Here is a 13,715-nt window from a genome sequence, read left to right on the forward strand (position 1 = left end):
ATCTATAAAATACCATTTCATGTAAACAATTACAGAATTTAAAATGATTAATATTCAAAATTAAGACATTACTATTTCTCTACATAAGAGGAATCCAGAAACTAGTATTGCAAAATATGTTTGCTAAATGCCTCCATCTGTATGCAACTTAACATTGTATTCTGAAAAAAAAAAGAAACAGCTCACAATCTATTACACAAGCTAATAAAAATTATGTGAAGATGTGTGATTAAAAGTGTTACAAAATAAGAGACAAACATACTTCCAACTGCAATTCTGTGTATTTTCGTCTTAATTCAGTAACTTCCTCCCCAGCTTGCATCTTCTTGTATAAATCCAGTTCAGTATCTAGTAACTCTTTCTGCATCTAAGAAATTGTTATGATAAATTATTAGTTATACAGTTCACACTCTCTAGTGAGGACATAGTTTTCTGATAAAACCCAATAATCTATTGCTATACTCTTATCAGGAGACTATCACAGAAAAAAATGTAGAGACTTAAGCAATGTCTACTGCTGGTCTCCACATAAGGTAGAAGTGTGCCACAGCACTTCTGCCTGGAAAACAAATTCCTAGAAACACTGAAAGGGTACTTGAAAACTAGAAGACGGACTGAAATTTTAAACTTAGCTAAATTGTACCTTATTAACTCAAATCGCAGTAGTGACTTTGTAGGTGTACTACTTACTATGCTAGGTTTCCACCTTCAAAAACAAATCAAGCACAAGCTTAGAAGCCTTCTTGGCAAGACAAAATCTCTAGGTGTAATAGCATGCTTCTGAGATTGRAGATGTTAAAGCTTTTAGTCTACCACACAAAGCCAAAGCCAAGGAATTTGCTCTGAGCTAGAGATACACAAAATAGAAAATGCAGAATTATATGGTAGCGATGATGAGATAAAAAGGGATTCTACAAAAAGAAAAATGCAGCACAATTATGGATAAATACATAATCTACACTTAGTAATAGTAAATAACTCCTAAGATTATCATGTGTGCAAAAAGCACAAATGGTAATTCTATCCAGACCACAGTGGAACAAACTGTGAAGTACAGTAACAAGACCTCTGCTAACAAAAGGCTGGTCTCTGATGCACCTAGAATTGCCTTCCAGCACACAATACCCTCAAAAAAAAAGTGCAAAAACATATACAAAACTGAAAATTGTCCCTGAATCTAAATTTAGACATGTTCTTTGTAAAAACTGAGGTGCAGATGCTGGTGCAGGAAAGAGCTTAGCGGGACCATGAAAATTTTACTTGAAATTTTCTTCCAATTTGGAAACTTTTTTTAAAAAAAATGAAAAGAGCAGCAGCCAAATGTTCAAATGGTATCACAAATGAAGAAGAAAATTATAGATGATTGTGAAACACAGTTTTACATTTACACCCGTTGATTCAAAACCACAGCATGTAATGTATTCAAGGGCTGGTTGTCAAGAGATGAAGGTTTCGCAGTTGTGACAGTTGGAAACCAAGTATCACCAATGAATGATAGAGAAGGGGTTTTTTGTTTCTTTGTTTTTTCCCCTGGAAGCTTTAAAAGAAAAAAAGCTGGATTATTCAACTGGTAACTTCAATTTGAGCCCATTTCAATCCCATTTCTAGTTATCTACAGCAACCACAGAAAACATCATCCTTTCCTGTAATTATTTTCCAAAGTCTTCAAAATTGAGAAACAGTGTTTCTGTCAAATCCCACTGTGCTGCAATGCATCAATGACATGGCAAAACAATCACTTTTGAAATTTAATAATGACCAGTAATCAGAACTCACAAATCAGCCAGGGACTCTGGTGTTATAAAGCATCTAGATTTTGTGAGGTTTATTTCTGGTGCTCTTAGTGAAGACTTTCCTTTTACAGACCTGTGCAAGTCTCAAGAAGAAAATGCCTCCTTCAAGATATAGCAGGAGGTAGCAAAGATTTCTATACTCAGAGAGAACAGTATTTTGTAATCTGCATGAACTGCAACAAGACAAAAATAGGTAAAGGCAAAGGCACAGTCACATGGGCCCTACGTAACTAATGCTGTAAGTTTGCAGGGACTTGTGAGCTGCCCAGGATTTTTAAAGCTAGGAAAATGCATGAGCAAAATCTTTCAGAAAGTTGTCAAAGTGGTAAATTTTAATTGAAGGATCTGTAATTCCTCTCTTGCACAAAGGTCAGATGGGACAGATTCTTTTCCCTGTCTCTTTCAAATGTTAACAAACCAGTGCTCATAGATGCACAACCTGCCTGAGAGGAACACTAACTGACAGACATTTCTAGGCATCTCTGTAAAATCAATTCTTCTATATGGATTTTTTTTTTTTTTTTTTTTTTTTTTTTGCCCATGAAGGGCAGAAAATTAGGAAACGTGTTTCCTTAAAATGTTTCTGCCCTTTCCATATTTCAGGATAAAATGGAAAACCAGTTCAGGAATTGTATCAAAATTGTAATTCAAAGCATACTATCTTTCTTTATCAAGTATGAACAACTATCAAGCAAGGAAGTGACAAGTAAAGGGTGACAGGAGTCGGAGACACCCCGTGATCAACAGAAATGGGCCTGAAAAGGGACCACCTCAAGCAAATGCACATCTAGGGTACCAACAGGTGCCCACAGAACAGTATCAAGGGGGAAGCTCTGATACCTTTTCTCAGAAATCAGTGTGAGCAGGTGCCTCTCTGAAAAGCCTGTCTGCTAACACTCACAAGTTGAGAAACAAACCATATGAGTTAGAACTCTGTGCACAGTTGCAGGGCTGTGGTCTCACTGGGATTTCAGAGACATGGTGGGATAGCTCACATGACTGGAGTGCTGCAGTGGATGGATACAGGGATTTTAAGAAGGACAGGCCAGAATGGTGAGGAGCAGGGGAGTCACGCTTCATGCAAGAAAGCAGCGGGAATGCATGGAGCTCTGCCTAGGGATGGCTAATAAGCCAGCTGAGAGCTTACGAGTCAGAATTAGGGGGAAGACCAAAATCAGCAACATAGCGGTTGGTGTCTGCTACAGATCAGGTAGATAAGGCCTTCTTCAGACAACTGAAAGAAGGCTCAGATTTGAAGACCCTGGTCCTCTTGAGGGACTTCAACCACCCTGATTATCTGCTAGAGAGGTAGCACATAAGCAATCCAGGAAGTTTCTGGAGTGCACTGATGACAACTTTCTGACACAGATGATCAAGGATACAGCTAAATATGGGTAGATAAATCGAAGAAAAACTAACCGGTATGATTGTCAACTTTAAAAGTTTAGATAATTGAAAAATTTTACTGACATAAGAAAAATTCTGTACCACTACAGTAGCCAACTAATATTGTAAAGCAGTAAAGGTTTGTTTCATATACTGAACCTAACCAGCGATATCTGCGCTGAGAAATGCTAATCTTTTTGCATTAGAAATACTGATTTCCTGACTTCTATTAAATATTTAAGTAAGCAACAGACCACGTAAAAAAAAAAATAGCATCTTCCAGGTATCATAACTCTTATGTAACAGTGCATAACCTTTCAGATGACACCACAGTTATTCAATTAACAACATTCCTTTAAAGGGCCAAGAAAGAAGACTTCAAACTTAAAACAGCATGGTTCTGAAGACTTCTAAAGTGGTTGTATATTTTCATTTTTCAYTCAACTGACAGAAGCATATAAATTAATCTTATCAAAAAGCTGACTAAAACTTGAGTACCTGAACCTTGGTTTTCATGCTTTTTAGGGGGGGTGCTCCTCCTGGTGATACGCCTTTTAATTCATCTTTTAACTTGGTAATGCTATTAGTCAAAATTTCCAGTGTTTTCATGATTTCTGCTTTGTCTTCTGACTTCATGGTTTTATTCTTCTCCAGCTTTGAAATGAGCATCTGTCCAATTTAAAACAGTTTCTTTTTAATTTACAACTACAACAATACACGTTTTTGGATCTGTTATCCAGTACTCATTACAACTAATGGAAAAACAGAATACTGCATTTCTTTAACCCAGATTTTCAAATTCAATACAGAGGGCTTTTAATAGTGTGTAGTCAAATAAAGATTCTTATTTATTCTCTGATTAAATTGCTAATAAATATCTGATATTTCAATTTTAATTGACCAGTGGTTGCTCAGCATACCTGAAGTATTTCAAAATTTGTATTCAAATCTTAATCACATTTTGGCCTTTTTCCCCTCCTAAGTCTGAGCACACTCATGCATACTTTTTCTACAACAATCTCACTTTCTGCTGTGAAGTAGGACACACTGGATTTCACTCCTCCCCCCCAAAAAATACACATTTTGCACTCAAATTAGGCAATCTCATCTAAAATTGTATCTAAATTGCAGAAGTCTGTAGTTTTGAAGTGAACTAGCAAGATAAGTTAGATTAGAACTCTAATTTGAAAAYAGTATGATAATACCATTTCAAAAGAAAACAGGATTATTTTATAGGTCAGATTATAATAACTCATGCTTACAAGTTCTGAAAGATGTTAATAATGTGAATGGAGATTTTACAACTAAATTGCCCATTTTCTTTAATGTTAACATTTTACCTTTTGTGTTTCAATGTGCTTCTCTAAGATTTCTTGTTTCTTTTTTCTCACATCTTGTTGTAGTCGTAATGCTTCCTAGAAGTACAAAAACATTAGAGAAAGCTTCTGGATTTTGAAAATAATGTCTGAAGAATAATATACTATACCTCAGAACTACACAGCAGTAASTATGATTTTTCTGGCAACAGTAAAAAACCGCTCAGTATCAGAAACTCAAAGTACAAATAGGGAATATTTAAAATTACACTTAGGAAAACAAAGCAACACCAAATTAATGACAAATGTAATGATCGGTCTTAGCTGCATCTGTGCTCGGAAATGCTAAACCTCAATATTACTTATGTACACAGTAATCCCTTATACAATCCAGTAAACTTGAAAGGCAAAATAATATACTATCATAAGAGCTACAAGCAGGCTAATCACGTAAGAGTTCAAACATGCAAGGATACTATCTTGAAAGCAACTGTACATCAAGCCCATTAATTAAACACAATCAACAGTACAATCCTAGCCCCCCCCTCCAAAAAAGTTACTAACAGAAAATAATCTCTTTTGCATCTGACTAGTTTAACTTGGAACTGACAAGTACTATCCCTCCAACCTCCAATTGCTAAAAACAGAAATATGACATTGTAACTGGTAAACAGAAATAAATCAAAACTGACAAATTATGCGCTCAAAAGGGGAAGCAGATGACAGCTGCTGTGCTCAGCTCCTACTAATGCTGCTTGGGAGAAAGCAATTGCTTCTTGCTCTTGGATACAGAATGAAAAAGATCTTAGATACCAAGATACTTGCAGAAAACAACAGTTTTGATATCAACAAATTTGATAGGATAAAACAGGAAAGACGGAAGACGATTTTGCACTTCTAGATCACTATTCACCTGGGATCAGTGTAAATGCTTTACATAAGGAATGTAAATGCCCAACAGCCATAAAAAGAAATAGCAATAATGCTTGTGCATGTGTCCTCCCAAATACCGAAAAATTCTGCTGCATGGAATGTTAGTTTTGCAATATAGTGTGCAATCATTTTTTTCTGAAGGGAAAGGGAAGATAAAACAATGGGATGAATGCTAAGAAAAACTAGAGAGAACAGCAAAGAAGAGAATGAGTCCCACAAAACCAAGATTTTCCACAAGTACTAGTATATTATAATGGAAATCTTTAAAGACTGTAAAAGCCGCAAGACAAAAAACAACCAGTGACATAGTAAGCCTTCAGCGTGTCCTCTCCAAAAAAACCCTCCATAGCTGTACTGATGAGTCAATAACTTTACTTCAAGCTTTTTTACCACCTTAAAAGCTTTTAGTTTCTTAACTTGAAAGGCTCTATTTCTGAAAAACATGTTTTAGGAAATAAACATGAAATTAAATTTCAAATTTAGAAATGGTTTCTTGAAAGTCTCACCCAATGCCACAACTGACATGAAGCTACAAACTGCTAATTCAAATTAAATTAGATATTAGCTACAGAAGTTTACTAATGAGTTAATTTTTTTGTTTAATCGTTATATCGCTCTCAATGCTTCTGTGTGAGGCACAGCTGATGTATTCAACTCTTGTTTGGTAACTTGAAACCAGTAAGATAAACATTGTCCTATATTTAATTTTTCTACATTATAAGAAACCAAAGAAATTTTCCAAGAAATCTTAAAAAGAAGCTTAACTGGGCTCTTCTGAAAAAATCTAGTTAAGCTAAACTACAACTAAATGACCTATTCAAAGAAAATCAAATACATATTTTGTTTTATTTCCTCTCTAATATAAAAATTAAGGAGAAAATCTAGTCCTATGCAGTAATAAAAATGCAAGGCAAAGAAATGCAGTTTGGAAATGATAAACCRGAGAGCTATACAGTTTTCTAAAGCAAAGAAAGAATTTTGGTCACTACAAATTCAAAATATAATGAGAATAAAGGCCAGTTTCAGAAGGGCTTAAGAGAGAAGGACAGTAATTACACTATACTTCCTTCTTACTCATAACAGATAATTCATGCCTCAACACGGAGATTCTGTTTCCAGGAAAAACTGTTTCATACTCTGCATTCTAAGATAACTGTAAACATGCTTATACCATCATTAAAAAAAAAAAAAAAACTTAAAAAAACCCCAACATAACCAATGGTGAATTTTCTTGTACTTTGGAAAAAAAAAAAACATAATAGCAAAATTTAATCTTATTAACTAGTTCCATCTATGCTCTTAAGATGAATATACATAGTGCACTATCTCTAGTGGTCACAAATTCGCAATCTAGGTCCATTTTGTAAAGAAGTGTATTTAATTTACCTGTTTTTTCTTCTGTGCTTCATTAGAGTCTAGCACGGAAGTGGAAACAACAGGCAAAGATTTCTGTGCTGCCTTCAAAGCAGCAGGGTTGTACACAGTTTTTGTCAAGCCAGTAGAAGTGGATAAAACCTATAGAAGGAAATCATTTTATTTTTTGCCAGTGAATTTCAATTTTTTTTTAAAAAAAACATGAGTGCTTAAAAATATATAAATGTCTTTTCTTTCGGCTGTTTTGATAATACAGAATATTTAAAATGTGGTGCAACAAATGTTTGGAGTAGTTGAAGTTAATTTTTTTTAAAAGGTAAGACATCAAATATATAAGAATTATGACCAGATTATAAATCCTTTATATTGAGGTTTCATATGTCCTTCAAAGTTTAAAATAAGTAAAAACTTAAGTAATTGAGTAAAATTAAGGAAACAGATTTGCCCAAGCATAGTTGATTTTACTATATTAAGTTTAAAATGCCATTTTCATGGCTGCGTGAATTTTCTAAGCAAAATTTCAATATAATTTTAGAGACCACGGCCCAAAGAAGATACAAAAGTTCCTTTTCATATGCAAGTTTGTGCAAGTAGATCTTGCACAGCCAAGAAGAATTACTTCAATACAGAGAAGTCTTTAACACCATACAGCAAAGGAAGAGACTCTTACGTCTCTCTGTTCTCTTTCCTACACTTATGGGAAATTTATCTCTAGCTTATGGACAGCACAGTTGTTTCTGCTTTACAGTCTCTTTAAATATGCTTTGTATATCTCTACAATACTTGAGGATCTGGCATTCTCTGTTTCTTATCAATTTCCTTAAAGGCCATTTTGGCTATATCAGCATTGAAAAAATCCACGGTTGACTGCTGCAGATGGTACTGGCTCAATCTTGTCTGCCTTCTAAGCATATCACAGTAATTATCCAATTGATACCAAATTTTAGGAGTTTAAAAACTTCATGCATAAACTGAAAAGCTGCAGAGTGTTGGTCACTATGAACTCCATAAAAATGTTAACAATGTCCAATAACAGGAGAAAAAAGGGACAGCCAAGAAACATTAGAAAGATGGAAAAGATTTAGAGATCAGAGGAATTTACAACAGGAATACTTCATACAAAACCTTTGCACTTCATTGTGCTTTTGATACTAATTTGTCCAACAGTATTTTCTAGAGTAGACAGTGCAGACAGGCAAAGCATGTTACGGGGTATTAGAAAAGGTAATATAAAGTCCTTTAAGCAGGTCATTGGACCTGCTTAAGGGCCAATGACCTTAAGCTTAAGGCAAAAGGAGATAAAGTAATTTTTTAAAATCTTTTAAAATCTTTTTTAAAACACATCCTAATCATCAAGCTGCTTTACAAAGTAGCTTTAGGACAGGCCACATCACAAACAAGCAGAGGACCAAGTAAAGAATAAAAATATTGACACACWCCTTTATCCCTAAACTCTCTGCACAGCACAGTGAACCAATCTTACTCATTATCCCTTCCATTATAAGAAAGGGGGATGCCACAGCAGATGTACCTCCTTTCAGTAAWACAGTAGAGCAAGAAGCAAAGTATCAACATCTTGCAAATGTCTTAATAGTATTCATTACAAAGAATACTGTGAATCACTTCATGAGTTCATGAATTGGAAGAACAGTCTCTATACAGATCTTAAAAGGCCTCATCATGACTGTTTCATCTTCCTTTCTTTCTGCTCCATGAGAGGCAGAGTCAGCTAAAGCTAGCTACCTTCTCACCAGAAAGTTGCTGCAATTCTCTGCACTTAGAAGCAGAGAAACATCTGTAATTTGAGCTCTGTAATTTCTGACAGCTGTCAATATGCTCATTTCTAATCATCACAGACCAGAGTCACTGCAAAATAAGCAGGGCATTTCCTTGTGAAAGGAAAATATAGACAAAAACAGGTCAAAATAAGTTTTAGAATCCTACTAAACATGYCAAGGCAAATGCTACTTCATAATCAATCCATTAAAGAGCCCAGCAGCTCTTTATCCCAGTCAGTCTCCCCTATAAGGCAACACAGCAGAGGATCATTTTAGCGTGATTTCGCCCTGGTGTTTCAGGATAATTCAGCTCTTACAGAAASAGAAGAAACTATTCCTACTTGAACAGAAATTATTATTAAAGTAAGTATACGGTATAAATGTAGACTGTAGTTCAGGAATATACTGTAAGACACGTATCTGCAACTAATTTTTGGCCACAAGAATGCAACTAATTAACTCAAAACTGAACACAGGCAAGAAACCAAAATCAGCGTATGCAAGTGTACTGCTTGGCTTGACTTGAAACGAGTCAAAGAGACATCCTTCACATTTATAACTCAACACTAAAGACTGCTATCTTTGTGTGCAAAGTAAGTACAGCATTGTATTTACAGAGTGAATTGTACTTATTACATTCCACTAAATTCAYTAACTGATACATTACCAGGGAAAAAAAAAAGAGTAATAATAATGAAATGCAGAGGATAATTGACTCACGTCAGGTCAAGCCAATTCAGAACAGAAAAGATACATACCCAGGCAGAGAAATCTTGTTACTGGAAAAACTTGCTGCCTTTCTACCAAAAATCTTCTCAAATTTATGCTATAAATACGGAGCAGGCCTGACTCCTAAGGCACTAAATAGATCTGGAACATGCAACATGAAATTTACTACTAAAGGTAAACTCATCAACAAGTCCATATTCTGAAAATTGCAACCATTGGGCAAAATATATAACTCATAATCACCATTCAGATGCCTTTCCCATCTACCTCTCTCTTTTGTGTATTAATTTTTACCATCTTATTTTAAGACCAACCAAGTAAGCCAGTAAACGTTCACAGCATCCCCTTTCAAGGGACATAAAACCCCAAAAATGTTTCTATAGAAAAGCTTTCTATAAATTCATACGTAGTATCAAAATCAATTTTTATTTAAAATTTACTTCTACTTTCTGCCAACAACTCAAGATCCTGGTCATTCCTAGCCATTTTCATGATTGAACATGAGCTCTATTGCATTAAAGCAAAAAAACATAGAACAGCAGCTTCCATCCTATCATGCTTTAGTCTTATTGTTATCATTTAGACATTCACTAAACTGAGTTTCTATATATCATAGTATTAGCAAGTAATTTTACTCATTCTTATGAAACAAACTGAATATTGATACAAATAATTTTGCAACAAAATATATTCTGCCTAAAATTAAATGTGAGAGGAGGGGAATATGACACAATCACTTACCTTTTCAGTTGTTGGAGTAACAGGTTTTGACACAAAACCCAGTCTATCCTTCACAGACAATTTAGTCACATTCTAAAAAAACAAAGCAAAATTATCCTCCAAATAAGTTTAACTTTACAAATATAATAATTTGCTGTTTCCTGTATAGTTCTAAATGTTAATAATTTAGCAAAAGCAGAATTTTAAAAAATTAGTAAGATAACAGACATTTGGGAAACAATACAAGAAAAATACTACTATAGCATCTTAGAGAATATATTTTAGATATCTAATTTTACTGATAGTATGCACCTGTGTCTTGTAAATCTTGGCACAAACAAGGATAAAGCCAAATGTGGAATTACAGACCAGACTAGATATTTTTCTGGAAGAAGCCTATGACATGTTAAAAGGCAGAGGATTATCAGCATAGGCTCTTTTAAACACATCTTTAAACTCCAGTTACTGCATTTTATAAGCTGTAATTTGCAGGCATCAATGGCAGGATGTTGCAGTTTGAATTTATGAAACAATTATGTCATAAAATGTGGCTTTCCTCCTTTTCAGAAGAAAAATGCGAGTAGTGGTACAGTGCTAATAATCAGGTACTTCTAATATAATCAAAATTTAACATCTGTATCAAATTGAGAGTAATATGCCAGATTATGTCATGATACTATAGTCATGTTTTTCCTTGTTTTAAGAGTGATGTACAAATACCAAAAACACCTCTAGATGCTGACCATTAGTCTCCAATGGTTTTAGTTGCTTAACAGATGCTAACTAATGGAACTGTTGACTTCTGAGGAGTTTAGTTATTGCAGCTTTTTTGGTAATTAGTTGATTTAATAAACAATTATTGGAGTCATTTTAGCTGCCAGCAATAGCATATACTGATATAATGTTTCCATAAGCAGGCACATTCATTAACTTGTGATGCATTAGACAGTTCAGAAGTTTGAATACAACATTTCTTATAAAAAAAATCACTAATGGTTTGGGTATAATGTGGGAATTAGAAAGATAAAGTCTTTATAGTATAAAGAGAACTGTTTTTTTCTTTAGTTTTGATAAAAAAATCTCCTATAAAATGCAGAAGGGAGCAAGCTTGTCAAGTACTGTTTTTAATTATGTGGTTAGAGATTAGCAAAAGGTTAGAAAAACTGGTGATTCATGCTCAAAYGACTTAACACTTACCAGCAAGGCAACACAGAGAGAGGAAAAAAAACCCTAGGTATTTTAGTATCTAAATTGGCCTTTAAAATCAGCTATGCTGGAATCTTGTAAATCAATATGTGGCAATATATCTTTTAGATAACACAAAGGATAATTTTCACTTTATTTCAAAATCTGAAAAATGCAACTTAAAAAAAGTCATGAAATATTTCAAGTTTTTTGTTTTTTAAGCAAAATAAAAGCTAGGACACTAAAAACAATATTGCTCTTGGATGCAAAAGCCAAATTTCATGGCATTTAGAGAAAACATTTTTTATATAAAAAACATTCACAACCAAACTAGATGCACTTTAGTATGGTAAATGCCTATTTATAACATATGAGTAACTGTGAAGAACATATTTCTTAGCATACATTTATACACTATAGAACCCCATTATAGAAAAAAAGTTTTCATTTCTTTGACTGAATGTACATACCTGAGCGACTTCCGTATTGGCACTCTGTGCTTCTGCAGGTTCAATATTACTTGCAGGTACCGGACCTAATCGCTCCTTGACTGATTGCTTCACTACTGGTAAAGCAGGTTGCTGAACTAAGGGTTGTATTACCTATAACAGCCCCATCCCCCCAAAAAACAGATCATAATATTAACAACAGAAGGTTGCTACATATACAGTTCAATAAATACCCAGTAAGACTGCTATCATGGCATTCAGATTTACAGTTCTTCTTTTCTACCACTCAAAAGCTTTTTTGCCTGACAGCAAAAATAAACAGTTCATGAGATTTAGGGTGTTGCGCTGTGTAGTGCACACAGCAATAACATTTATTGTTGCATACACAGCTCAGAGTAGTGATCAAAACTCTGGTCTATATCCATACATCACGTCTACTTAGCCTGCCTTACTTTCCATCTGTTTAGAACCGAACAAAAAGTAACCAGCAATCTTCTGATTCCTTTCACAAATCTTTCTTCATCAACTGCTCAGTTCCAGAAAAGCAGAGCTTACACCCCAAGCGCCTCACTTCCTACGCTGATGTGTTACCTTTCATCCGCTGTGTTTCAGCTGCACAAGCCAGAAAGAGGGGCACAGACATGCACACGTGGCACTGAAGAGCTTCTGAATACAGAGCAGCTCACCTTCGTAACCTGCAGCCTGCTATAGCTATGACCTGGAGCTAACGCCTTCGCTTTTTTCTTTGCTAAAACATTACAATTAAATATTAAGACCCCCCCCCCAAAAAAAAATGCTTCTGAACACACTTCCTGTCATTTTAATTAAAAAAAAAAATGAAGAGACCCTCAGAAGGACCTAATTCATCCTTCCACTCCAGGGCAGCTAGCTATATCTAAGCCATTACTGACAGATATCTAGCTCCTGAAAGATTTCCAGTGAAAAAGACTCTATTACCTTTAGGCAAAATTCTTTCACTATCCTTCAGCACTAGAAAATGTTTTTTCATGTCTAATCTAAATCTTCTGTGCTACCCTTCAAGATAAATACTTCTTGTCTTATCTACCAGAGACATACAGAACAATTATTTTCACTTCTTGGCAGAAGCCTTTTATTTATTTGATGTTTTATTATCGGGGACTCTCACCATCTGTACTATGTAATCTGCTCCTTTAAGGATTTCAGACTCTTTCTAAACTGTGGTGCCCAACACTAACCAAAGCAATCCTGCTGAGGCAGCAACAATGGTCAAGAAATTGTGTGGGACAAAATATTACTGAACAGACAATTGGTCTTGAAAAAAAATTCAAAAGTCTGTCTTCAGTGCTAGATAAAAAAAAAAGAAAAAAAGAAAAGAAAAAAATCTGGGCAGAAACCACTATACACACAGGTGAACAAATAGCAGAAATCCTGACAAAAATGGAAGAGTTATAAGAGAATAATTCCATAGAAATTATGGATATAATATCAAATACTAATTTCTGTTAAAAGGGACATAATTGTTCATGGTTATGAAAGGTTTATGAATTAGAAACACCTGTTTACTCATCCAGCAATTTGATAATTCTTACATTTTGGAGTAGGTGGAAGACAAAGGTATTGTACTTCATAATTTCTAATTTTGAGTTCTAATTTTTGTGCCTCCTCCACCCCAACAGATTTCAAACTTTAGTCTCCTGATACGTGATGAAAGGTTGTTCTCTGTGACGTAGGAACCCTTAATACTGTTACTTGGTACCAGCGGAAATTCAGTCTCAAACCATCGAGGTTAATGTGTCAAATATGTTGGGATAACATGACTAAAAGCCGTAAGAGGATTTATAACCGATGTTTAGTAAAATAACAAATATCTAACACAGGTATCTGTTTGGAAATATACAGTTAATAGTCCAAGTTGGATGGCGTAATCAGCAAATAAGACAATGGCAACAACGCCTAACTACTCAAGCTATCCTATTCAAGAGGAGTAATGTATATATTAATGTATTCTACATTCTTCACCACCCTCTTCTGGCTGATCAGATGCAAGTCAAGCTTAGTAAAATCACTCTT

General features: G+C 34.7%; 1 protein-coding gene across 1 annotated transcript in view; it reads right to left on the bottom strand.

Annotated features, from left to right (window-relative positions):
- The window catches only part of RBM26 (RNA binding motif protein 26), a 42,416-nt gene that overhangs the window by 13,376 nt on the left and 15,325 nt on the right, over positions 1-13,715 (bottom strand). Inside the window, exons 13-18 of the mRNA XM_085309564.1 lie at positions 11,685-11,816; positions 10,051-10,122; positions 6,815-6,943; positions 4,520-4,594; positions 3,678-3,848; positions 263-367 (exon numbers count right to left, since the gene is read on the bottom strand). Of these exons, the coding sequence (XP_085165690.1) occupies positions 263-367; positions 3,678-3,848; positions 4,520-4,594; positions 6,815-6,943; positions 10,051-10,122; positions 11,685-11,816 (684 nt within the window). The remainder of the gene's footprint in view (positions 1-262; positions 368-3,677; positions 3,849-4,519; positions 4,595-6,814; positions 6,944-10,050; positions 10,123-11,684; positions 11,817-13,715) is intronic.

This window comes from Rhea americana, unplaced genomic scaffold (genome assembly GCF_003343005.1).
Source record: "Rhea americana isolate MKP2758 unplaced genomic scaffold, rheAme1 scaffold_3, whole genome shotgun sequence".
Classification (NCBI taxonomy): Eukaryota; Metazoa; Chordata; class Aves; order Rheiformes; family Rheidae; genus Rhea; species Rhea americana.